At 41.9% G+C, this 23,657-nt stretch overlaps 1 protein-coding gene across 2 annotated transcripts; it reads right to left on the bottom strand.

The window, feature by feature from the left end:
• Positions 1–222: 222 nt before the first annotated feature.
• RUBCNL (rubicon like autophagy enhancer) lies at positions 223–23,657 on the bottom strand. Of its 2 annotated transcripts, XM_066176178.1 has the most exons (17): positions 23,528–23,657; positions 23,216–23,356; positions 22,390–22,498; positions 20,093–20,201; positions 17,391–18,050; positions 12,906–12,991; positions 10,133–10,343; positions 9,159–9,263; positions 7,030–7,072; positions 6,548–6,680; positions 5,950–6,095; positions 5,146–5,210; positions 3,775–4,013; positions 2,943–3,004; positions 1,533–1,686; positions 1,322–1,412; positions 223–830 (listed from the first exon to the last, which is right to left on the bottom strand). In XM_066176178.1, exons 1-17 carry the CDS (start codon positions 23,536–23,538, stop codon positions 718–720), a joined length of 2,478 nt encoding a protein of 825 aa, XP_066032275.1. In that variant the 5' UTR covers positions 23,539–23,657; the 3' UTR covers positions 223–717. The 2 variants fall into 2 exon arrangements, with proteins under 2 accessions (XP_066032275.1, XP_066032276.1); XM_066176179.1 differs by lacking the exons at positions 23,216–23,356; positions 23,528–23,657 and adding an exon at positions 23,101–23,152.

Below are 23,657 nucleotides of genomic sequence, written 5' to 3'. Positions count from 1 at the left end.
AGTAGCTAGCAAGCGATCTCCCTGTCTGTATCTCAACCTGTGAGCTCTTCCATCTTATTTTCTCCCTCAGTTCTCTTGTGGAATGGTGTGAAAGAGCAGCTGGGTGAAGTGTGAAGAGCACCTAGCAACAGGCCAAGTTAACTCCGCAGAGGCTGTCGCACAGATGTGTTTAAAAGAATCATAAAATTCACTGGTTCACAATAAGCATTTGCCATAAAAATGTCAGATTTGCATCTGCCTAAAACTTGCAGACAAGTCTTTTCTATTTATTGTAGAGCTTTTCAGAGAATGGTTTTGTACTTCACTACTTTTCCCCCCATTTCCAAAATCAAAGACAGGAAAAGACTTCCAACGCTCACTTACTATCTATACATTATCTGCAGAATTACAGAGATGAATCATTTTTACATGAAAAAATATAGTATTAAAAGTCTTACATACAAGGACAAAATATGGCAACAAAAGGCAGCCCAAAAAATTAACATCCAGTCTGTCATCAGTTAAGATGAAACTCCTTCGGGGTGAGTTTCCAATGACGATAATAAAGTTGACGTTTGTTTTTTGGTTTTCTATATTTTTTTTTTTATTTTACCCCCCATAAAGGAGACATGCATTAAAAACAGTAATGTCTAAAACAACATTATTTAATGCTTAGTCATGCACCTGAAGAGTTGGCTCTGAGCATCATCTAAAGTCAGCAGTCAGAGGAACCCAGTTTCACTGAGGCAACATTGATGGAGTTTCTGAAAGAGTCCTCCGAGCTGAGATCCGCTGACATTTGGGGCAGCCTCCAGACTTGAAGCATGCTTTGTGAAAGCATGTTTTGCACTCTGTTTATACATACAGAGTAGCATTCAGAGAAAAAAAAAAAAAAGAAAGAAAAAAAAAAGAATTAAAAAAAATGAGTCAATAGCCGTGTTCCTTGAATGATGTTCTATCACGTGCGTTTCAGGACAACAGTAAACGGAAGCAGTGCAAGGCCAGGACAACAACTACCACTGTAACAATTTCCATTGAATGCTGGCATGATCTGATAAAATAGCTCTCTCATGCCTAGACCCAAAAAATAGCCTCCCCCTGCAAGCATAACCATGGTCAGGCAAATCCCTGGTTTTGCTCTCTGAGTTCACTGATAGGAAACAGCTGCCACAGGCTGGTTTTTAAAGATACATGTTGTCCATGGTTTCCAAAAGCACATGCAGGTTTTCAAATATGCATGCTTTCAGTGAAGCTAGTTCTTAATGTTTAAAATAAGTCTAAATGGTTTTATACAGAAAAATTCCCCCAAGGAAGAAAGAAAAACATTCAGTCAGGAACATACCTGGGCACCTTTTACATTTGGCAGTCTGATATGGAAAGAGCAGGTCTGCGCTCTGACAGAATTCACAGATAAACCCCTTCGCTTGACAGAGCTAGAACAACAACAAAAGGGTTGAATTTAAATCTAAGAAAAAAATTATTTAGGAATGGCAGCAGGGATATTTCCTTAGAGTAGCAGCTGCAAGGACACTAAAAGCCCTGTTTTTCCTTACCTCACAGCCATCTACATGAGAGGTGGAGCTCTTCAGAATATCTTTAAGAAGGGGCAGCAACTGCCCTCGTTTGATCTTCACCAGGTCATCCAGTGAGAAGAGATGCAGCTCCTCTGTCAGATGGCTGGGAACCTGTTCAAATTCTTTCAGTACACTGCAAAGAGAAATAAAACCCAATTAAAGTTATAAAAAGTTGTTTTTTGAGTCTATTTCCAGAATAAGCCTCTTTCACATCCCTAGTCACATGGGGATTATACAAGGCAATCTGTTATCTACCTGCCCTCCCAATTTGAGATCACTTCAATAAAAATTGGAAGGTCTGGGATTTAGAATAAACTATCTGCTTTAAACATGCATTCCTCAGGCCTGGAAGTTGGCATACACAGGTACCCCAGCAATCCTTAAATAATGTCTAAAGAGCTCTATCCTACCTCAGGAACAGTAGGTAAAATCCCTTATAGTATCTAATATAATAAGCCAGGTTTATATATTTGCTTTGCAAAGAGGCCTTTGAGGGGTTTTATCTTGCACAGGTCACTACTGGGTGAAACCTTTCTTATGCTGAGCAGGTGAACACTGGAAATAGAGCTATTGCTTTTAAAATATCACTGATGCAGACAGAAGGTACAGTGATGACTTATTTCAGTACTGGAATCACAGGGAATTGAACAAAAGAGAGACAAAAAGACATTTCTGTTTGATTTTGGTGAACAACATGTAGCTGATGGATAAAGAAGAGGTCTCTGTCAAAGAGAAAATGAAACCTGCTTTTAGATTTTTTAAAATATATTTTTAAATTTATTTTGCTTATACCTGATCTTAAAAAATCAGCAATTCTGCAGTGATGGTCTTATTATTCACATTTCTATGTATCAGTTATGCCCAGTTTGGGAGGGCGAACACCAGAAATGTTTCACTTCAAGCAACAAGCAAGGTCATGTTTTGATCTTTACCACTTTTGCTTACTACTACTTTCATTTGAATATTTTTATAAAATAAACTGAATTGAGCATTATGACATTTCTGGAAGAAATCTTTAAACACTCAAGGAACACACCTGTTAATTAAAAAAAGCCAACATATTTTTAAAGACAAATATTCTCAGAGAGGTAAGTATCTTTGACCTTTTAAGAATGAGTGAGAACCTAAGAGAAAAGAACGGGAAAAAATACGCACCTAACTAAAATCATTCAACATTTAAAACTAAACTATATTACAAGAAACAGCTACCACATAAAACTTGTACTTCACTCAACATTTGCAGTGCAATAGAAGGCAGTCTTGTTATTAGAGTTCTCTAATGATATCAACTTATTTAAAACTGCACCCAAATGTCTCTAGAGAAGAAGGCTCTATAAAAACCACATAATGCACATTTTACTATTTTTCATGCATAATCACAGTCCATACCTTTCAGCAAACCTGCACGTTTTCAAAAGCTTTTTTAAATGAAAAAGCTGTTCTTGTGCCTCCTAAAAGATGGAGAAGAAAAACAAAGCCATTTTTAAATCAAAAGCATTGCTTTTGTGTATTCCTAAGGGAAGAACACCACTATGAGTCAGAAACCCTTGCACATATACCAAACCACACCTAAAAAAAGGAACCTTACACTTAGCCCAGTATTAAACAAATCGATTTTCTAATGCACGAAAGCCTAAGGCAGGCAAAGGCTGTGTTTATTCCCTGACAAGTGACACAAGTCCTAATGCCAAAAATGACTGCAGGTCTTGATGCATGCCAGACTCACACCTGTGTAGGAACAGGTAAGTGTCTCCCCAGCCAAGAAGGGAACACATGCCTACTTGTAGTCTTCAGCAGAACACTCTTCCTGAAGCTGTAGGAGGTACAGCTCTTACATAAGCCAAGGGTGTTGCCCCTAATGACCCACAAAATTAAGGACTCATTCAAAAATTACAGAACTTTCCAACAGCCAAAAGCCAGGAAGATGTAAATATTTACTGCAGGAGACCAACTCCCTTATATGCATTAAAACTGGAAACCACTACGGAAATACCTCCCAAAGACAACAGGGCTAAGGAGACCTCTGGCATAGGTTAGAAATGCTTCTCTTTTCTCCCTTCAATCAAAGGGAAAAAGGGCAAGTCCCAGAAGTGGTGATGGGATAAGTCAAAAAAAACACACACACCTCCCTACCACATACACACACGGGACATCCTGCCCTAAGGACTTCTTCCTGAAAGTCTCAGGCCCAGAAATTCCTAATAAAAAAAGCCACACTTACCCTGACCCTGTCCATTTCTTTACTTTTCGTGTAGAGGGTTTTGTTAATACACGACACATTGAAAATGGGGTGCTGCCATATGCTGTCCAGTAGGTGTTTGGAGAAGTTGCACACATAGTATTTTTTGAAATCCCACTTTGAAAGTATTCGGGCAGGAATAGAAGACTGAGCATAGCTGTGGCAGCAGTCACAGAAGTACTTCCCCAGGTAGTCACAATAGCGGAGTCTTCTGATATATTCTGCAGGAAGACAGCAATGAAATTCTGAATATTTTAAAAATTTATGGGACATAACTCTTGTCTGCATGCCTAGTCTGTCTAAATAACTCAGATCTAGTGGAATGAAGGGAAGTGGATTTTTTTTATTCTTTTAAGTAGGGGTCTTTATTATTGTGGTGAACACATGTACAATGTTTGTACTTGGCATTAGAACAGAAAGCTTTCCTCATTTCCATATTTGTTCAACTGATTGTAATTATCAACGTAAGATCTTAGAAAAACCCCTGCTTCTTTAGCCGCAAAAGAAACACTAGGTAAAATACACAACAAAAATACTTCCACCAATTTTGGAGTCATGTTTGTACAATACTTTTTCACATCAAGAGGTTTGTGGAGTTTTTCTCTGCTATTACAGCATCTCCAATTTGCTCAACTTAACATGGCGTCATAAACTGTTGATCCTTTACAGGACACCACAAATGCTGCTCTTGTGAGCTGTTCCAGAACGAGACTTAAGCGCCGCTTCAAATATTTCTTAGGTAAGGTCTGTTTGCCAGTTCTGTGAACCATTGTGCTTTCAAGCAGTTCTCACAAAGTATTAGGAATTAAACAAAAAAACAAGAAAGATTTTGTGATCAAGATGTAAAGAAACAAAAATGTTTAAAAAGACACCCCAAAAGAACAAAACAACAGATACTATAAGCTTGCATACAGTCTCTAAAAAGGAATTTTGGGAATGTCTAAATTGGCACAGGGAAAGAATTACTAAAAGAAACAACTGGACTATGCAAAACCAGCACTTTCCAGCCTGGGAGCTTGATTTTTTTTTTTTTTTTTTTTTTTTTTTTTTTTTTTTTTTTTTGGTATCCTTTTTTTTTCTGTTTTGTGGTTGACTGTTATGAATTTTTATTGTGTATGAGAAGGACATCTATCAAGTTTGTATTCTATGAAAAATTCCAAACACAGGAAAGATCCAGCTGTCTGTTTTAATATTGCAGGCACATCCTCAATGAGATTTTCCTTCTAGCTCAGATAATTTAAAAACTGTGTGTTTACATCTGTTTTGGTGAGGATTATAGTGTGATTACAGTACTGATTGCAGTACAAGTACTGCACTCATCAGGAGTTTTTGGCCAGTTTTGGTAATACTTACTGCTTTCTATTGGGGTTCCACAACCAACACATGTAAAGTTTTGAGCAGCCACCACTGCATCTCTCCTGTACACAGAGGCCAATAGTTAGACCATTCAGCACCCAAAAGACAGTTTAAATTAACATTCTTCCAAAGTGCAAAAGAGCTACACTGGCACCAGGGAGAATGTCCACCTCAGGAGCTGACTCCTCCACATGAAGAAGGGAGATTCTGTAATGCTTGCTGAAAGAACAAAATTATTTTCTATTTCTTAAGGTGGCATCAGTATCATAGGGTTTGGAGAGGGGAAATCCACATCTGCAACAGAAAAAGCAACTATACCTGCAGCAACACAGGGGACAGCCAGTTTGCTTACTGTCTGCACTTAACAGCATTTGACATGGGGTGAAACAACCATTCCCTCACACATGACCTGGTGCCTTCCCCAACTTTCTGAAAACCAGCTATCCATAAAATATTAACAGGACAGTGGGGAAAGACAAGAGTATTCTCCAGGTAGTGTCACAAAATGAAATTTTCAGGAGCTAAGTACACTGCCACCATAACACCAAAGAGTACATGTATTATCACATGGAAAATTGCACACGTTGTGTTAATCACAACATGCCAAGAGAGGGAAAAAGATGCCATCTGTTTTCTAGAGAGGCTGGTGACAGACACTGCAGAAGGCTGTGCCATGCACCAGCTCTAGACCTGTTCACAGATCATCTGCACGTGCATTAGATCTGGTAATCACCCAAGCTCCTTCCATCAGCTTTCCCCATGCTTTACTAAATTATAATGTCCAGATCCCTCAAAACTTACTTGACTGAAGGATGAATATTAAATATAATCTGTGATCTTGGTGGAGACCAGCCAGAAGATACTCTCAACTTGGATATGATCTTTATTTCTTCAGCCAGATTCAAACTGGATTCAAGCTCTCTTGGAACCTCTTCTTTCAGCACAGACTATTGGGAAAGACAATCTCATGAAGATAACCAGCCCACCAGCTGGACATTTGTTAAATGCTATGGGAGATGTTTATCTCCCTTTATACTCTGGTATTTTAAAGTTCAGTTTTCACCTGTATGCAGTCCCCCATCAAACTCCCTCATTTCAATCCCAGAAGATAGCACAATCTGATTGTTCACAACTACATGTTTTAAATGTGCTGGAAACTGCTGGAGAGAGCAGACATTTTCTAAAAATTTAGAGAAGTGAAAAATTTAGATAAAGTGAAAATTTAGATAAACTGTAAGCATTCATCTGTATTTCTTCTCTCTTTTTTTTTTCTTTTTCCTTTTTTTTTTGTTTTTTTAAATGCAGCTTCCTCCTTTTCCTAGCAGTGAAGCAGCTGCAGTGAGACCATGATTATTTGGGAAACTGAATAAAGAGCTCGTTGTTTTCAGATCAGACTCACTCTCTGCTTAGATGAGCTCAGGCAACCAGACAGCTGAACTGCAGAGTCTGTCTGCAACCAGTATTTTCTGAAAGCTCGGCACAACTCCTGGGCTGTTGCTTCAGCAGAATTGCTGCCTGGTTCAAAGGATGATCTGAAAGGTAAGGAATACTGTCAGAGAGAAATAGCAGCATGTCATCAGCATCTCCACTGCCTTTTCTGCATCCCTGAAAAGTTTTCTCCCATTCCTGCCCTCTTTCTTTGATACACCCAGGCCCTTGAAGAGCCACAGACACCACCCTCCAGCAAGACTAGGGGACTAGAGAAACACTGGTAAGCCAAGTACCAGAGACATTTGCTGTCAAGCAGCATTCCTTCCCCTTCTTTGAGAGGGCCCAATTTACCACTCCCAAAACTTTCCCTGCCCCAGCCAGAAGAACCACCAGAAAGCTGCTCCAGCAGAAAAGGTGGAGCCACAGGTCTATAATAGTAAAAATACACACCTTTTATCAGGGGCAACAGACAGATTTTCAAGGTCTTCAAGTTCTGCAGTAAAGGAGAAAATTTTATCAAGCCATTTAAGAAACAAAGCATCTGCTACTCAGCACTATTTTAAAAATACTTTCTGTTACCACAGTGTCAGTTTCAAATATATTCATCTTTCCAACACCCTTCCTGGATGTGGGAAATAACCTCAGCCCTAGTTGTAAAACAGGCATAAGGAGCCTTGTCTCCTCTGCATATCTCTGACATGGTGAAGAATATTCCCTAATACCTTTGCATCCTATCATCACCATCAGCCTGCCTTCAAGAGCTGAAATGGTAAGGACAGACAAAGTGCCTGCTGGTCAAAGTCCAGACAGAAGTCACTCAACATAAATAATAATGTACAGAGCCAAGAGAGGCCACATTAGTTTTTTTGGACACTGACAGATGTTCGGAGACACCAATCACAAACATACCAGCTAATGCTATAAACATGTTAGTAACAGGTGAGATTATTGAGAAGGCAATTAAAGGACATACTTCATTATGTTTACATAGACACAATATGCTCATGCCAACAAGGTGTTCACATTGGTAGCCTTAGCTCTGACCACGTTTATTGCTCTCAAGACAAATGTTTCTCCATTTATACATCTCAAAGTAACTCTTGCTACTAGGAACGCAGTCTTTTGGGAGCTTGTTCTTCATTTGTAGATCAGGGAAAGATGAGAGGAAAAAATAAAGCTCGAAAACCAATGAGAACAATAAAAATCCATTTGTTATCAGGAAAAGATAAAACAAAGGTTAAAAGTTGCACAGGCCACTTTCAGCAGTTTCTACTTCTGTATGTGTAAAAAACCAGAAGCAAACTAAACAAAACTCAGCATGTCCTAAAGAGAAGCAAAGCACGTATGACAATAAGAGAACAGAGACATTCTGCTCTAGTCCTGAAGTAGAGGGAGAGGCTGCCTAAAACTGAGTCAATCTGTTTCATTAGGAAATTATCATGTCCTAAATTCTCTCAACCAATGCTGCTATAGCTGACTGAGGTTGTGCCAGTTTCACACTTTCTTCATGCACATTCCTTTGGTTTAATCCTAAAACATAATTTCAGTCCCTCTGTTGGGTTTGTATGGCAATATTTTGGCAGCAGGAGGGGCTATGGCAGTGGCTTCTGTGACAATCTGCCAGGAGCTTCTCCCATGTCTGAGAGAGCCAATGCCAGACAGCTCCAAGATGGACACACCATGGGCCAGGGCTGAGCCTGTAGCCATGGTGGTAACCCCTGGGGGATAACAGAGTCAAAATGGGAGGAAAAAACCCCTGCACAGTTGCAGCTGGAGAGAGCATGAGAATATGTATGAGGAACAACACTGCAGACACCAAAGTCAGGGGAGAAGGAGGGGCAGGAGGTGCTCCAGGAGCCAGAGCTGAGATCCCCCTGCAGCTCCTCATGCAGACCATGGTGAGGCAGCTGTGCCCCTGCAGCCCACAGGGATTAACGGGGGAGCAGAGATCCCCCTGCAGCCTGTGGAAAGAGCCCAGGCTAGGGCAGGGAGATGCCTGAAGGAGGCTGTGACCTAGAGGGAAGAAGCCCATGACGCAGCAAGCTCCTGAGAGAATGTGTGGGAAGCCACAGTAGAGAAATAGGAAGTGAAGTTTAGCCCAGGAAGAAGGGAGAGTTGGGGGGGGGGGGAGGTGCTTTAAAATTTGATTTAATTTCTCATTGCCCTACTCTGATTTGATTGGCAATAAATTAATTTCCCCATGTTGACTCTTTTTTCTGTGACAGTTTTTGGTGAGTGATGTCTCCCTGTCTTTATCCAACCCACAAGCCTTTTATGTTTTCTCTCCAGTGGAGAAAGGAAGTGACAGAGTGGTTTGGTGGACACTTGGTGTCCAGCCAGGGTCAGCTCACCACACTCTCAAACCAGCAAAGACATTCTTTCCTAGGAAGGAAATCCTGCAGCAGTCTGGTGTTTCTGCATGTGTTCTAATAAGGAGCTCCACATACATAATTGTTTCCATTTTCTCATGTTATTTCTCCTACAATAACATCTACTAAAATCAAGAGAATTCCCAAACAATGGAACAGATTCAACTGAACAATGTATCTGTTTCTGCAGTTACAATTTTAAAGTCTTACCAATAATTACATATTCATCCTCTGAGTCACTGTGACAACGAAATCTGGTAACCTCATGATGTGATGGTAGATGCACTGGTGAGCTGACAGGCAGCACAGCACAGCCTGTCCAAGACAAGGACAAGATCAGTAAAACTTTTCCAGCATTTATAAGTAGCTGCAATTATGTTTACATTTTCATCACTTGCCAAAACTTTAGCACACAAACTGCATTTATAGAGCAATTTTAATTGTTTATATACATACAGAGAGCAGGCCAGTTCTTGCGAGTCTGTCATACAGTATGTCCCTCAGGTTCTTAGCCAGAATCTTGTAGTGATAAACCCAAATCTTTTATATTGCCAGTGGTCTCTCCCCTTCTCATGTCCAGGAACACCATTCATTTTTCCATAGAAGTTATATCATTTAGGCTTTAGACTTAGGATTCATCACTAAGATCTATACTACTCAAGAGACTAAAATCTACTTAAAAATGCATGTCCTGACTCAAGCATAATAATGCCAGGACTATTTATCATATTGCCCTAAACTATGTGTGAATGAATACTCTGGGGAGTCTCACTCAAACCAATTGCACCTGCATACGGCAGAAGCAAACACAGAAGGAAAGAGCTAAGCTGCAAATACTACCAAAAAAATAGACATTAAGCAGAGAGAGAAAAACAGGGAGCTAGAGGCATGCTCTGTAGACAGTCAAACTTGGCTTGTGGCATTTAAACCCTACATTTTCATTTTAATGTAAAAAATAATTATAATTAATAAAACATAGGTGTGAACATCCAAAAGGAAGTATGTGACCCACAGGAAAAACACCTGTGGCATAATGATCCTCAACAGACCCAGCCCTCCAGACACTCAAAGAAGGTAACAGAATTTGTTTCCAAGCAATGCCCCAATTTGTTTAGTATTTTCTTGCACAGAAACAAACAGCAAAGGCTTTCAGACAAGGTTACATTCTAGATGAAGTAACTTGCCTTCATAACCACTGTCTGAAGAGGTAACAGAAGAATCAGACTTCTTCACTCCAGGGTAAGAAGATAACTCTGAGTCAGTGTGATAGCTGCCATCTGATCCACTTGTTTCCTCCATACCCCAGGATTCTGCTTGTTGTTGGCTTAGGATATTACATTTCATTTTTTCTAGTGATGCTATAATCATATCTGCGACAAAAAAGTGTGCGTTTTCCTGGACACAAGATTGGAATGCTCATTAGTACACAGCACATCTGATATTTAGCTAAGACAAAGTGAAATGCACCATTTTCCCCCTATACTTTTTCAAGTCTATAAATAAAAATGTAAACCTGTCTGACCTTTTATTTAAACTCAAAAAAAACACCCCAAGGGCAATTCAGGAAGAATATGCAAAAGACAACTGCCCAGATAATTTCTCACCCTTGATTATAACATACAATCCACTTTTATCTTACCCAAGTATTAGATAAAAATGACTAACTGATGTATATGTATGCATTTCAAGACATGCAGTCTTGTAGTTACACTGCATTATTTAGTATGCAAACATGCATCCAAGTAACCTATTTAACATGATTTAATTTCAAGTCAATGTGTACAAGCAGTTTTACACATATGCTAGATGGACAGGGCGAGAAGTGGCAAGTTTCGAATGGAGTGTAGATCTTCAGGTGGTGGGAAGTACAGGAGCTAGTAACACATCTAAAAAGCTATGGCAGTATCCAAGGCTAGAGATTCTCGAGTACAGGATAATTAAAGCTTTATAAAAGTGGCTTAGGTTCCAAAAATTGTACCACTAGACATCAGTATTCATGACATCCCTCAACTTGTACAGGAACCGTGAAGAAAGACATCAGTGTTTACAAATAGCTAAATCTTAAGGAGTACAGACATCACAGCTTTCCTACTGCTCACAAATACACGTAGACAAGATTAATCTCAGCATCAGAGAGCACGCAAGTCCCTGTGGGTGTTTGGAGGGACTTATCTTTTTCCCAACACTAATTAATATGACTTGCTTGGTGTACAGTTTCCCCAGAGATAACTTTCAGTGAACTTTAGGAGTCCAGGAGTTTACTATCTTTCCATTAGCAAAGAAATAATTTAAAAGCCTTTTTTCCTTTGAGATATCTCCTATTTTAAAGATACAAAGTTTCAAGTTAGGGCAGAGCACAGCCTATCAGCATGCCCTGCTGATAAAAGTAATTATGAGTGTATCTGAGAGAGCTGCATTGCAAAAACATGAAACAACACACAGACTCTGGTACTCAGCATGACTATCAGCTTTCAGCTCTGCCTACTGACAGCTCCCTCACGCTACGAAGCAGTTCCACCTCAGTTGTGACACACCAACCTTCTCATTTCCGTCCTCTCCCACTAACATCACTGGAAAGCCCCTTAAAGATTATCTGACCCATTTCCTTCCTGGCCCACAACTACAACCTTAACTTTCAGTCCTCAAGTTCAAAGAGATTCTTTCACAAGCTAAAAGTATTTGAAGTTTTGTGGATTTTTGTTTGGATGGTTTTTTTGTTCTTTGGGGTTTTTTTGAAAGGCAGTCTTGCTCACAATGGACTGGAGCTCTTGCTATCTTTTAACTTGTAATCACATCCCAATCTCTACACAGTAGTAGTAGTGGATAAAGATCTTGCCCCGCTCAACACTCAGATTGTGGTTTCTAATCCAGATGAGACCTGTTCACTGGTCTCCTGATGTCTGAAAACAAATTACTTTTGTTTTAGGTCCCATGTTACAGATGGAGAAGCATCATCTCCTTTCTGAAATGCCTTTCGTAAAAAGCAACATGAAAAGCTAGTTCAAGTTTGCTGAGTTTTGGTGTGTGATTTACTGAGTGGGTTTTGTTGTTTGAAATGCACCTTATGGATGTTGAGAGCTTCGAACCAAAGGCAGAACTTGCTACTCCAATAAAACCAACGTTGCACACAAAGATGATGATCACCCCTTGGGCCCAGGACATGGGACCACAGGCACACAGTCCAGCAAAAAAAAATCTCCTTTTCTAGGCACATTTTTAAAGCTGTTTTATATTAAATCCTACTCACTGCAATCCATTAACCCCCCTTTTTCCACCGTTGGAAAATACTAACATTTAGTACACAGAGTTATGTGTGACAGCTCTAGCTCCTTGTCTTTAGCTCTGTTTACAGGCTTGAGTGGATCGCCTACCTGGCAACACATCTAAGACTGTTTGGGGCCCTTATTAGAAACCATGAGAAACTGTTTGAATTACTGCAGAGTTATTGTGCTTATTATTCATACTGTAATTCTTTGACAGTAAATCTCACATGCTCATCATAAGCACACACAAAAAAACCCATCCTCTCCCCATCTTCTGATAGTAAAAGCATGCGGTAAATCTCATACATATGCATGCACCTGCAACAACTTCTATGTAACATATTTAATATAATTTTAAAGTTTTAACTTCAAGCCAATGTTAAAGTTTGCTTTCAAGGAATGTGTGGGGAAATGATGGAATGAAAAGCAGAAACATACATTGTTCCTGTATATATTTCCATTTTTTAAAAATAATTCAAATACTTAATTAATGGGTCAAGAGTAGAAGACAAATTATTAAATAGGCATTTTATGTTTGTAGGCTCACCCACAGAGGGCAAGAAGAGGGAAAATAGAGTATTTGTAAATATTAGTACATCAGGAAGTTCTTTTATTGAGAAACACCACTCGTCATTTGCTTTTGACACAATAAAACGTAAAAAGCATTATGATGATAGTATTACGTTGTCCTCACCTTTTCCACATCCTCTGGAAGCATGCAGACGTCCTGCAGTGAACGATTCAAGGGTATAGCACTTATATTCAAAGGAGAAGTAGAACCTGTGGGTGTAACAAGAACTTTTATTAGTTACTCCTTTCTCTGCGGCTCCCATGATGCGTGCAGGGACTTCCAGAAAGCAAAGCAAACATTTTTTCCCCCACAACTGAACACCACTGGGGCTGGAGGCTGTGATAGAAGCCAAGGAGGAGAAAAATGTGAGAAATGTTGGCATTTCAACTATTCCGGCAACCTGAAGCATGAACATCAACTACCAGAGAAACACTTTTTAAATACTGTCCTGTGACAGCAGCACTGCATTCCCACACCAGTTCTCTGCAAGCTACAGCCTGATCTGCTGGGGACAACCACAAACAGAACCTGAGGCTGGATTTGCAGCAATGCTCCGCAGTTGGTGATACAGGCAGCTGACACTGCACTCTGCTCATTCATGGTTGCCAGAAGAAACACAAATCTCACTGCTGTCTGGGCGTGCAGAGAGATGCACCAGCCTTAAAAGACTCCCCACATCACTGCTGGCATTGTGTTTGGAAATATTAGGTTTGGAAAACATTTTGCCGTCATGTTTCCATACCCTGAGGAAATCTCCCTCCTGCTTCCAAATGCAACCCATACTGAATGGTAGTACATCCAACTACGGCACTAGCCACAGCATTCCTTGCTTCCCAGAATTGCAGTTTCATTCTCCTGCTAGTCACTGATGAGTATGATGAGTCTGTGAAATAAATTTTATCTCTTGTTCCTCAAAAAGAGCTTTTCACTGTACAGTAGAGCATACATCAGGTTTTTACTGGTGTTTACAACCTCTTCTTGGACCTTGAACTCATACAGTTTCTGTTTCACTCTCATGCTTACAAGATAAAGAGGCCATATATGGTGGAGAAGGGCCACCACACAGACATCATTTAAAGCCCTTGAAAATAGCTTAATCAATAGCTTTTTATTTTTAAAAAAATGCCTTTCCTAAATTTGTTTAAAAGTCACAGGCTAAAGAGCTCCCACAAAATATGATCATAATTTATGTAAAACTTTTCTCTGACTAAGGGACACTGACTCTGAGGCCTAGTTTGGATTATTTATATTGTCATGCTTAGAGAAACCATGTTACACTGCCCTGAGCATCGATGACATCAGGCTGTAAAGTCAATACTGTGCTCCAGCATAGTGACACAGATGGAGAGGTTTTTGTACGGAATTATTAATACCTCCATTGTGTATACCATGAAGGAAAAACGGGAAGGCTGACAATATGACTTTTCAAAACACATTTAATGGCCTAATTAAGTTATTTTCATACCTACCTGATGATTCATCTTACTAGGTAAGAACTATAGCTTGATAATAGACTACATTCTCACCAGTTAAGACAACAAATACTACTCTCTAAACTAAAAATAGTAAGTAGAAATAAGGAAGTGGGAAAATTAGTCCTTTCTCTTTAAAACATAAGATACAATTAATCTTAAATACAATTTTGAAATCTAATGGGAGTTCTCTCTTTTGCTTACTTCTTGCATCCCACTTGCATCTTTAAGTAAAGAGGATGTAAGAAAGCACAGGGAAGAAGCCTGGAACATCCAGCAACGAGATGCAACTCTGGGTCTGATGCAGAAAAGTTATCTGGTTGCCTTTCTGCTCCTGAACACTGTTGCCTGGAGGCTGCTGGGGCTGGGGAAAAAGCCTCCAAAGCCAGAGAAGGAAGTGACCTTGATGTATGTAGAGGTTAAAAGCAAGAACAAGCCTGTGAACTCAGTGACACACCAGCCACAACAAAGCCCTCAAAAAACACTAAACTCTGTCACAAACTCTTCATTAAGAGCGACAGAGCATTTTCAGAAGGTTGAATAAGGGCCATTCTCTGGTGGTCTCAAACATACGAACAAGGCGTAGTAGGAATTTCAGGGTACCAGCAGAAAATCCTGCTAAACAAAAATTAAATTCCACTGAAAAAAAAATATTCTAAGTGATATTACATAGTTTTCTTGTATCTTGTGCATCCCTCAGCAATTCTCCTGTGAGAAACCACCATCTCTGAGATAGCAACAGAAAGAATAGCAAGTCAGAAAATCCTATTGTGTAATTCCTGCCCTCAAATTAGGCATTATATTTCTTTTTTTAATTTTGCTATTCACTTTTCACACCCTCATAGTACTGGACAGTGCAGAAGAGAATGAGACCTCATTACCCAAGCTACTCAGTAGTGTGTTAATGGTTAAAAGCAACAAGAAATGAAGAAATGCAGAAATTTTCACTTTGTACAGAAAAGGCCTAAGGCAAACAGAACATACCACATTGCAAATGTATCTGAAGGATCCTGCCTCCTGTGAGGAGTATTTTTTTAGTAAAATCAAGGATGCTCTCCTTCAGCCACCTGGCTGCCACATTCCTTGCTCCCTTTGTTTTCTGGAGAGCCAGCAGCACTACTACCCCAACACAAGCGTGTGACACATCAGAGTCGTGCCAGAAGGTCGAGTCACGCGCGATGAATTTGTTCTTCTGCACGTGCCTGGCGGTACCCGCTGACCCCAAGAGCCTGGGCTGTGTTTTCCAGACCCAGCTCCCCAAACACTTGTGACTGGCCTCAGCCAGCCCCAACGGCTGGGTGCGGTTTCCTTCTCCCTGACGGGCACTTCTCAAAGGCACGGAGCCAATGCAACACTCAACAGAAGGAAACAGCCATAATCATCACATACTGGATGACAACAGCCTGTCCCAGAGGACTGAGGTGTTACTAAGAACACACAGTCCTGCAGTGGCATGTGCCCATTTGAGACCTTGCTGCCAACTTGGACCTTGGAGGAGTTCTGGGTGAATAGCTGGAAAGGATCAGAAACTGGAAGTGGAGGTCAGCGGAGTGTCACTGCTAGGACTACTATTGACCAAAGAGAGAAGAAAAAACCCAAATCGAAACAAACTAACAAAACCTAGACTTTGTATTATTCTTTCATAATACAAAGGCAGGATGAACACTCCCTGCTCTTTGTCCTTATTCCAGTAGAAAAATCAGACCTCAGATGCAACATTTTTCTGAAGCTTATAATCTATCATCATAGAATCACAGAGGGGTTTGGATTGGAATGGACCTTAAATATCACCTCATTCCAAACCCCTTCCCCAGGGACACCTTTCACTACACCAGGCTGCTCAAGGAACACTCACTAGACCAGGTTGGTCAGGATCCCAATCAAACAGGCCACTTAAATGGATGGGGCATCCACAACTTCCCTGAGCAAACTGTGCCACTGCCTCAGCACCCTCATAGTAAAAGATTTCTCCCTAATATCTGATCACCCTTCCTAATTTTTTATAAGACCCCCTCTAAGTAAAGGACTGCTACAAGGTCTCCCTGGAGCTTTCTCCAAGCTGAACAACCGCAGCTCTGTCTATCCTCATAGGAGAGGTGCCTCATTCATCTGAACATCTTTGTGGCCCTAAATTAAGTCCTTAGATGCCACTAACACCCTTTAGAAACAAAATCAAAATGCTTCATCTCGCTGTACCGAAGGCTGCTCCTGTCAATATTAAGTGTTGAACAAGAGGGGACTGTTCTGCTGCCTCAGCCAAAGGGCAGGGACCCCAGCCTGCAGCCCAGGAAGGCCAGTACATCTCATGGAGGCACACACAGCCCCAAGGCCAGGCCAGCTGCTCCCCCAGCCATCTCAGGGACACGTGCTGAACTCTCCCACTGAACAGCTCCTCACCTACAGGCCTACACTGCCCAGAGCCCCCTGACACTGCAGGGACAGAAGGCACCCTCTGCTTGCAGCCCTCAGCCAGTCCTCTTCACAGACAACACACAGGATTGTCCATCCTGATTGTCCATCCCACAGGATCCATCCATATGGGTGGAAACTGGTGAAAGGTATAAGGAACCTGTTCTACATCAGAAGAGGGTTTGTGTCTCCAAGACCTCAGGTGCACTTGGAAAGGGGAAAAAGAAAAACAGTCCCACTCCAGAACAAGCCAATTTAGTAATAATAAACTGGATGATAATGCCCTGTCTCCAAAACCCCAGAATCCAAGGACTCCCTCTCCTCCAGCTCCTGCCAAGCCCCACACACAGCAATGAAACACTACCCAATGCCCAGATCCATGCTATCTGCTATTAGGAAAAGGGTAACAGTGAAGACAAGATAAAGCTGGTAGAAAGCTCATCCAGTGGACATTCTACATTTGTCACAGCTCAGCAACTTTTACATTTTATCAACAGTTGTATACTACAGAAGCATTTCTGCGTCCTGAGAGATGCCTACTGCAAAAGCACGAGCATCTGCCATTTTACCAAGTCCACCCCTGGTTCTCCTTGGTTTTTAAGCTCTTTCTCCACACTCTCCTATTTTGAATGACAGCATCTGTCTTATTTGCAATCACCATTAATAAGGCCCACTTCAATTACAGTTCTTCCCAGAGCTCTTACAACAAAAACGCAGCTGAAGTTACCTGTTGGATTGACTGGCTCTGACTGGGAAAGGCCACTGGGAGAACTGCTGTCGCTGAGAGGTGCAGGCTCCAGGGCATAAGGGTATTTCACTAGATCTGCTTTACCAACAGCTGAATCTGAAAGCAACCTCGGGAAAGCCAAGTCTCTTTCAGGGGAGGTATAAGATTCTTTTCCAGAATGCACAACAGCGGATGTGACGGTGCCTCCTGTTAACGTCACCTGGGTAAAGCAGTCACGCTTCAGAGGGGACATGCTTGAAAGAGTGACACCATTCAAGGGGGAAGCAGCAGGATCTCCAACAGTATAACGGGGACAAGGGAAAGTATCCAGTGAAGGTTTGGGGGAATCACAGTCTGTGTTGTTCCAACAAGCCCGGGGCCTTGTAAACCGAATGTCTGTTTGTGTACAGGCAGCGCTGTGATGTGCAGAATCACTGTCGCTGTCATCATGGCTGTCCCCAGTGCTGCTTTCTTCCCACTGTTCCACATCGCTGTCTGGATGCTCAGCTCCCTGCATTGTGCTCTGCTCCAGCACCAAAGAGGGCTTCAAACCAGATGCATTTAAAACAGACATGAGAATGTCTTTGATTGCTTCAGCACTGCCTGGGTATGATCCAAAACTTCCCGCATGCCCAATCACTGCTGGCCTTGAAGATTCATCTGCACAGAAAATAGAAGAAAACAAGAGGTTAGGAAACAATACTAAGAAAAGGTTAATACACAACATGAATAAAATGCATAGTATTTTTTACACATATGAGAAGACAGAAAACAGCTAAATTCACTCACCACTTGCTGCTGCCTCTTCCTGCAAGAAAGCTCTTGCTTTCTGCACTCAGGAAGCAATTTTGACATTGATAAAGGCTAGGTAATAAACCAACAGTAAAGTATTCTGCTGCTATCCAAACACGATTAGCTAAGACTTTAATGGTGACTGATTGTCATTGTGCTCAAAAACATCACTGTTCTACAAAACAGGGTGACAAAACTATTGCTGATACAGGGACTGATCCTATTGCCAATAGAAGAGAAAATTACATTATAGTAAGTCACATGGAAGATCAACAGAGCAGAAAGAGCAACAAAAAATACACTCAGTAATACAAGGTCAACGTGCTTATGTGTTTCAGTTCAGACAGAGTGGAAATGGCTAAAGTAAACTTCAGTCCATTATTCAGACGGTGGCAACACTTAGCCAAAACCATAACAAATTTAGCTCTATCACAGCAAGATCATTATAATGCCTTTGAAAGAATGAAGAACACTGCCAAGGTCCTATGTGCTCCATTGCAGAACTGTAGTTCAACAGAAAATGGAAAAACTGCTTTTACTGGCAGACATAGCAGAATTAGTAGGACACAGAAGTGTGCACTACAACCAGCAGCTTTTGAAGAATAAACTGAAGTCCTATACCTTGAACAAAACAAAAAACCCAGAAACAAACAAACAAAAAGGAACTGCCATAATCCAAGTAATTGAGAGATTAGACACAAAGTCTATGATCAAAAAGAAACCATTGACCACAACAACACAATAAAGTTAACAACTATCTCCTTTGGGGAAGATAAGTAGGTTGTAAAGTTCTAAGAATGATTCTCCATTCTAATCATGAAGAATCATTTCCAGGACAAAGAACTTGTAGTTAGAACTACAAGGATTGTCAAACACTGCTGGAGAAAAATGTAGCAAGTCTTGCAGGCTCCAGACTTAGACCAAAGGTTGCTCTCCTTGGACATCTCTCACTGGGAAACAGTAAACTTCTCCATGAGTCTCTCACCTGGAAGCCTGCATGCATGCAAACAACATGATAAGAAAGTTTACTAATGAAGGAATCAAAACCAAAACAAAAAAATCCCATGTATTTTGGAACAGCAGGTCCATATAAAGATCAGTGCTCATCAAGAAAAAGCTGAAAAAAAGGCAAGAACACCACATATAACTGAAACTGCAAGACCTGCTAGCAAAGCTATCCTAGTAAAGCCAGGTCAAAATCAGCCAGAATATGTCAGCAATGGGGATCAGTCACCTGCCACTTACCAGGACAAAGCTCTTGCAGAAATAGCAGCAAAACTGCACATTTTACTGGCTGCACTTGCCAACGCAGCCAGCCATGGCAATATAAGGACAGGAATGGGAAAATGTAAACTAGCTGACTTTCAAACAAATACATTTCAAACTTTTCAGGGAAAAAAAGATATTTTGGTAACTACTGACATTTCAATTGCACAGGAACACCTCAATTTGGGCTGCAAACATCACCTTCTCTGTGCAAAACACTTAGTGTTATAATCAAAAAACCATAAAATGTTATGGTCTGAAAGATCACCTAGTTCCAACCCCCGTGCTGTAGGTGGGGCACCTTCCAGTAGACCAGGTTGCTCAGAGTCCTATCCAACCTCACCTTGAACATTTAGAGGGATAGGATATCCATAGCTTTTCTGGGCAACCTGATCCACCCTCACGCACAAAAGTCAGCATTAACTAAAACAGCCAAGCTACCATCAAAAGGCAAAGAACTACCTATACTTGCAAATTGTATAATATGTTTTGATGTTGTGCTACCCTCAAAGCCAACAAGCAAGGAACCCTCTTCAAACAAACTAGACTTGTTCAGTACACACAAACACCAATAGCTTTTGCTAGCACTACAGGCACCAGCAAAACTCCCCAGAGGAAGGCAGTTTGGAACAAACTGGCATTACCTGAGAGAACAGAGATTTGAGGTGTTGGAGCAAGGCAGCTAACCCTCACTGAGGGATTTGAAGAACACGCTGAGTCGGTGAACGCCACTTTTAGGCTTTCGTGGTTTAACTACAATGAGAACAGAGAGGTAGACAATTTGGTTATAAGATAACAGCGCTCTGCTAATGATACCCTCAGTCTCACAGTCATCCCAGCAGGAAAAACACTTTTCTGAGGCCTGCCGACAGTCACCTAACCACTGCCTACATTTCTGGCTGCCTGAAAATCTCCCCAGAAGCATGCACTGTCTGGACAGAACTGGCATCGCAGCTCTGCATCTCTCATTTCACTCCAGAAGGCAGGTGACCAAAAGAAACTCTCCACAGCAGGACGATTAAACATGTGCATAAGGCACAAATGAGACAAAATGCTGAATAGGATGCCTGTGTATCTACCAAAACAACAGCCATGGAGTGGGAAAGAATTCAAGGAACCACCAATCGTATCTGGAAGCATGGATCTATTTGGATGTACACAAGTTATGAGGTAAATCTATGAGGATCCAACTCCACAAATATCTGATCCATGTGCTGCTTGATCTCCCAGCTCTAACAACTGGGAGCAAGCGTGGTCACGTCACCTAATTTGATAGAACACAGTACATGTGGTTCGTATCAGCAATGTGACTGACCCAGCATAATGCAGGAAGTGACACACATAGATAATACCTGGCATAGGTAAACTTGACCTGACACAAGAGCCTGCCAGTATAAGGGGACCAAAATTTTGAAAGCATTTGAACTGCCTGAGCAGCTTTATACCAGATCAGCGCTTCACTTTTTGCAGTCATGATGCTTCCAATTCAGTATTTCTACCCTCAAAGCTGGACTTCCCATACTGTCAAACCAGTGTAAGCTGAACCAGGGAAGCAATTTAGTGCAGATACTCAGGGGCTAATTCCAACAAGAGACTATGATACACTCAGGACAGCAAAGCAACAGGTATCCTCCCTAAGCTCATAAATTCCTTGTGAGGACCTAAAATTTGCCCCCCCACCTCCCTACGGCCTCAAGTACATCATGGACCTGCAGAGCACACCACAGAAACCAGGGAAATCAAAGAGATGCCCTGCTCCCACATGCACATCTTTAAAAGGCATTTAACTAAGGTGTTGTGCCTTCCCCCCCGCATCAGTGAGAATGTCTGCAGGCTGAAGCAAGACCAGGACTCCTCTCACCCTCCCCTGAACTCTGTGATCCCATACAAAGAGAAGGGAGTTAAAGGTGTGCTGTCCTCGGCCACCCTGGGTTGCTGACCTCTACACTTCCTACGTGGAAGAGTGAGGTGACTCAGAGTACAGCTCTTGTCCAGAAACCCTTCAGACTCATGGAAAGCAGAATAAATTAAAACCCACAGAGAATTTCCCTTTTAACTGAAGAATAACCAAGCCAAAAATAGTATGTTTAATTTAAAATATTTAGCATTTGATTATGCCAGTGCTTAGAAAAATACTCTTTTCAGTATCTGTTTAATGTTTTCTACCTTTTCCCCCCCTCTGTACTTCTTAGAGAAACTGGCACGTAGGCAGGCTTTATACATATAAATATCATATGGTCAATATCAGTGGATAAAGCAGGAATTCTTTTAAAATTATTTTATTAAATTGAAAAAAAAATCTTTACAATACATTTAAGAAACTCTCAGCAATTAACAGATTCTACCTCTTAGGATGCAAGCATCCCAACTGCTCAGCAAGATAAATACAAGCACTTTATCAGTAAGCACAGCTATTAAGGATGCTGAGTCTTGAGACTTTTATCTTTCTTTTAAAAAAGAATGGTCTGAGAATTTAGGTACGATTTCCATTTACTTTCAAGATGCTACGATTTCAACTACATCACAGGGGGGAAAAAAAAAACACATAACTGTCCCCTCCAACAACCAAAAAAAAAAAAAAAAAAAAAAAAAGAAGAGCGATTAATAAGCAGTGATAAGGAAATACAACGACAGCACATGGAAAGCACAACACACTGCCATAACAACAAAAACAAAAAAAAACCCCACCAAACCAAAACAAACAAACAAAAACCAACCCCACCAAAACCCAGTAACAATTTGACATCTTCCTACTATGAAAGAAGTCTGCGTTTTCCTCCCCCACCTCCAATACTGGGACTGCGTTTCCCAAGTTAACTCCACCGGCACTTAAAAATAATTTACTACGTCCACTGGCAACTAAAAGCTGGTTTTTGAACTAAGACCCCCCCCAGGCAAACAAGCACACTGAGCCACCATTCAGAGGCCTCCCTTGCCTCACCTTCTCAGAGTAGGGGTGCTTGAAAACTTCTGTTCTGCTGAAGCTGGCGAGCGCTACTGCATGGAGAGACATGATGGAAAACCTTTCATTTTTTGGTGTTGTTAAGTACCTGGGAGCAATAGAGAGATAATTACAGTCACCACCACGTTACCCGCGCTCCTCCATCTGTTTTGCAGACTCTACAGTTAATATTCTGAACTGTTTTCCGTCCCGACTTGGCACGCTTGTAGAAGCTTACCGAAAAGCACAGCTCAGCAGCAATGGAAATGTGCTTTAAAAAAGCGCCTAACTCAGAGACGCCGGGGGTGAGTGTTTGTTTGCCTGTTTGTTTTTTTAGTAACACAACAGGAACGCCTTCCACATGCACAAGAGGAAGATTATTGATCTGTGGTACTTCGGAGCTTGCTGTAAAAGGAGGAAGAGATGGAGCGGAGCGGGCAGCAGCGAAGCCCCGTGCTCCGGCTCTGCAGCAGAGGCTGCTCCCCCCACGCCGTGTGCGGACGAGGGTAGGCAGCGGCGATGACAAACGCCGGCGATGGCCCCGGGACGCCGCGCAGCCCTGCTCACGGCAGGGCTCTGCTGCCACCACGGCTCGGCAAGCGCTGAACCCGAACGGAGACCCCGGCACTTCCCGCCGCCCCCGACAGGCGTGCCCTACTTCCCGCCAGGCACCGACCGCTCTCCCGCCCGGCCACGGACCCCCGCTCCCACCTGCGGCCGCAGCTCCAGCGCCTCCTGCCCGCCCCGCCGCCGCACCGATGATACTGACACCGCCTCCTACCCGCTCCATGTCCCGCCCTCTCTCTCTCTCTCTCGGCCCGCCTACCCTCCCTCCCGAGGCGGAGCCCAAAGCAAACGGCGCCGAGCAAACCCGAACAACAAAAATGTGCTGCTGAGGCTGGCTGGGACTCTGCGCTTGGAGAAAATGAAGCTGATGGCCGGCGACCTCGTTGCTCTTTGCAGCTTCCTGAGGAGGGGAAGAGCAGAGGGAGGGGTTGAGCTCGCCTCGCTGGGACATGTGGGAATAGTTCAAAGCTGCTCCTTAAGTTTACATTGGACACTGGGAACCGTTTCTTTGCCTAGAGGAACGGCATTCCCCCCATGGCTGTCCGTGTTTTAGAAGTATTTGGACAACGACCTTATCAACATGCTTTAACTTGGTCCGCCCTCAGTCACTCAGGAAATTGGATTAGGTGATCATCCTAAATCCCTTCCGAATGCAAGAGTCTATCCTACAACCGAACAAACCCAAGAGGAGTCAAGTGGGA

This window comes from Chamaea fasciata, unplaced genomic scaffold (assembly GCF_029207755.1).
Source record: "Chamaea fasciata isolate MVZ Bird 193981 ecotype frontalis unplaced genomic scaffold, bChaFas1.0.hap1 SCAF_2, whole genome shotgun sequence".
NCBI classification, from domain to species: domain Eukaryota; kingdom Metazoa; phylum Chordata; class Aves; order Passeriformes; family Sylviidae; genus Chamaea; species Chamaea fasciata.
Note: the sequence above shows the minus strand (reverse complement) of the source record. Positions and strands in the feature narration are given on the sequence as shown.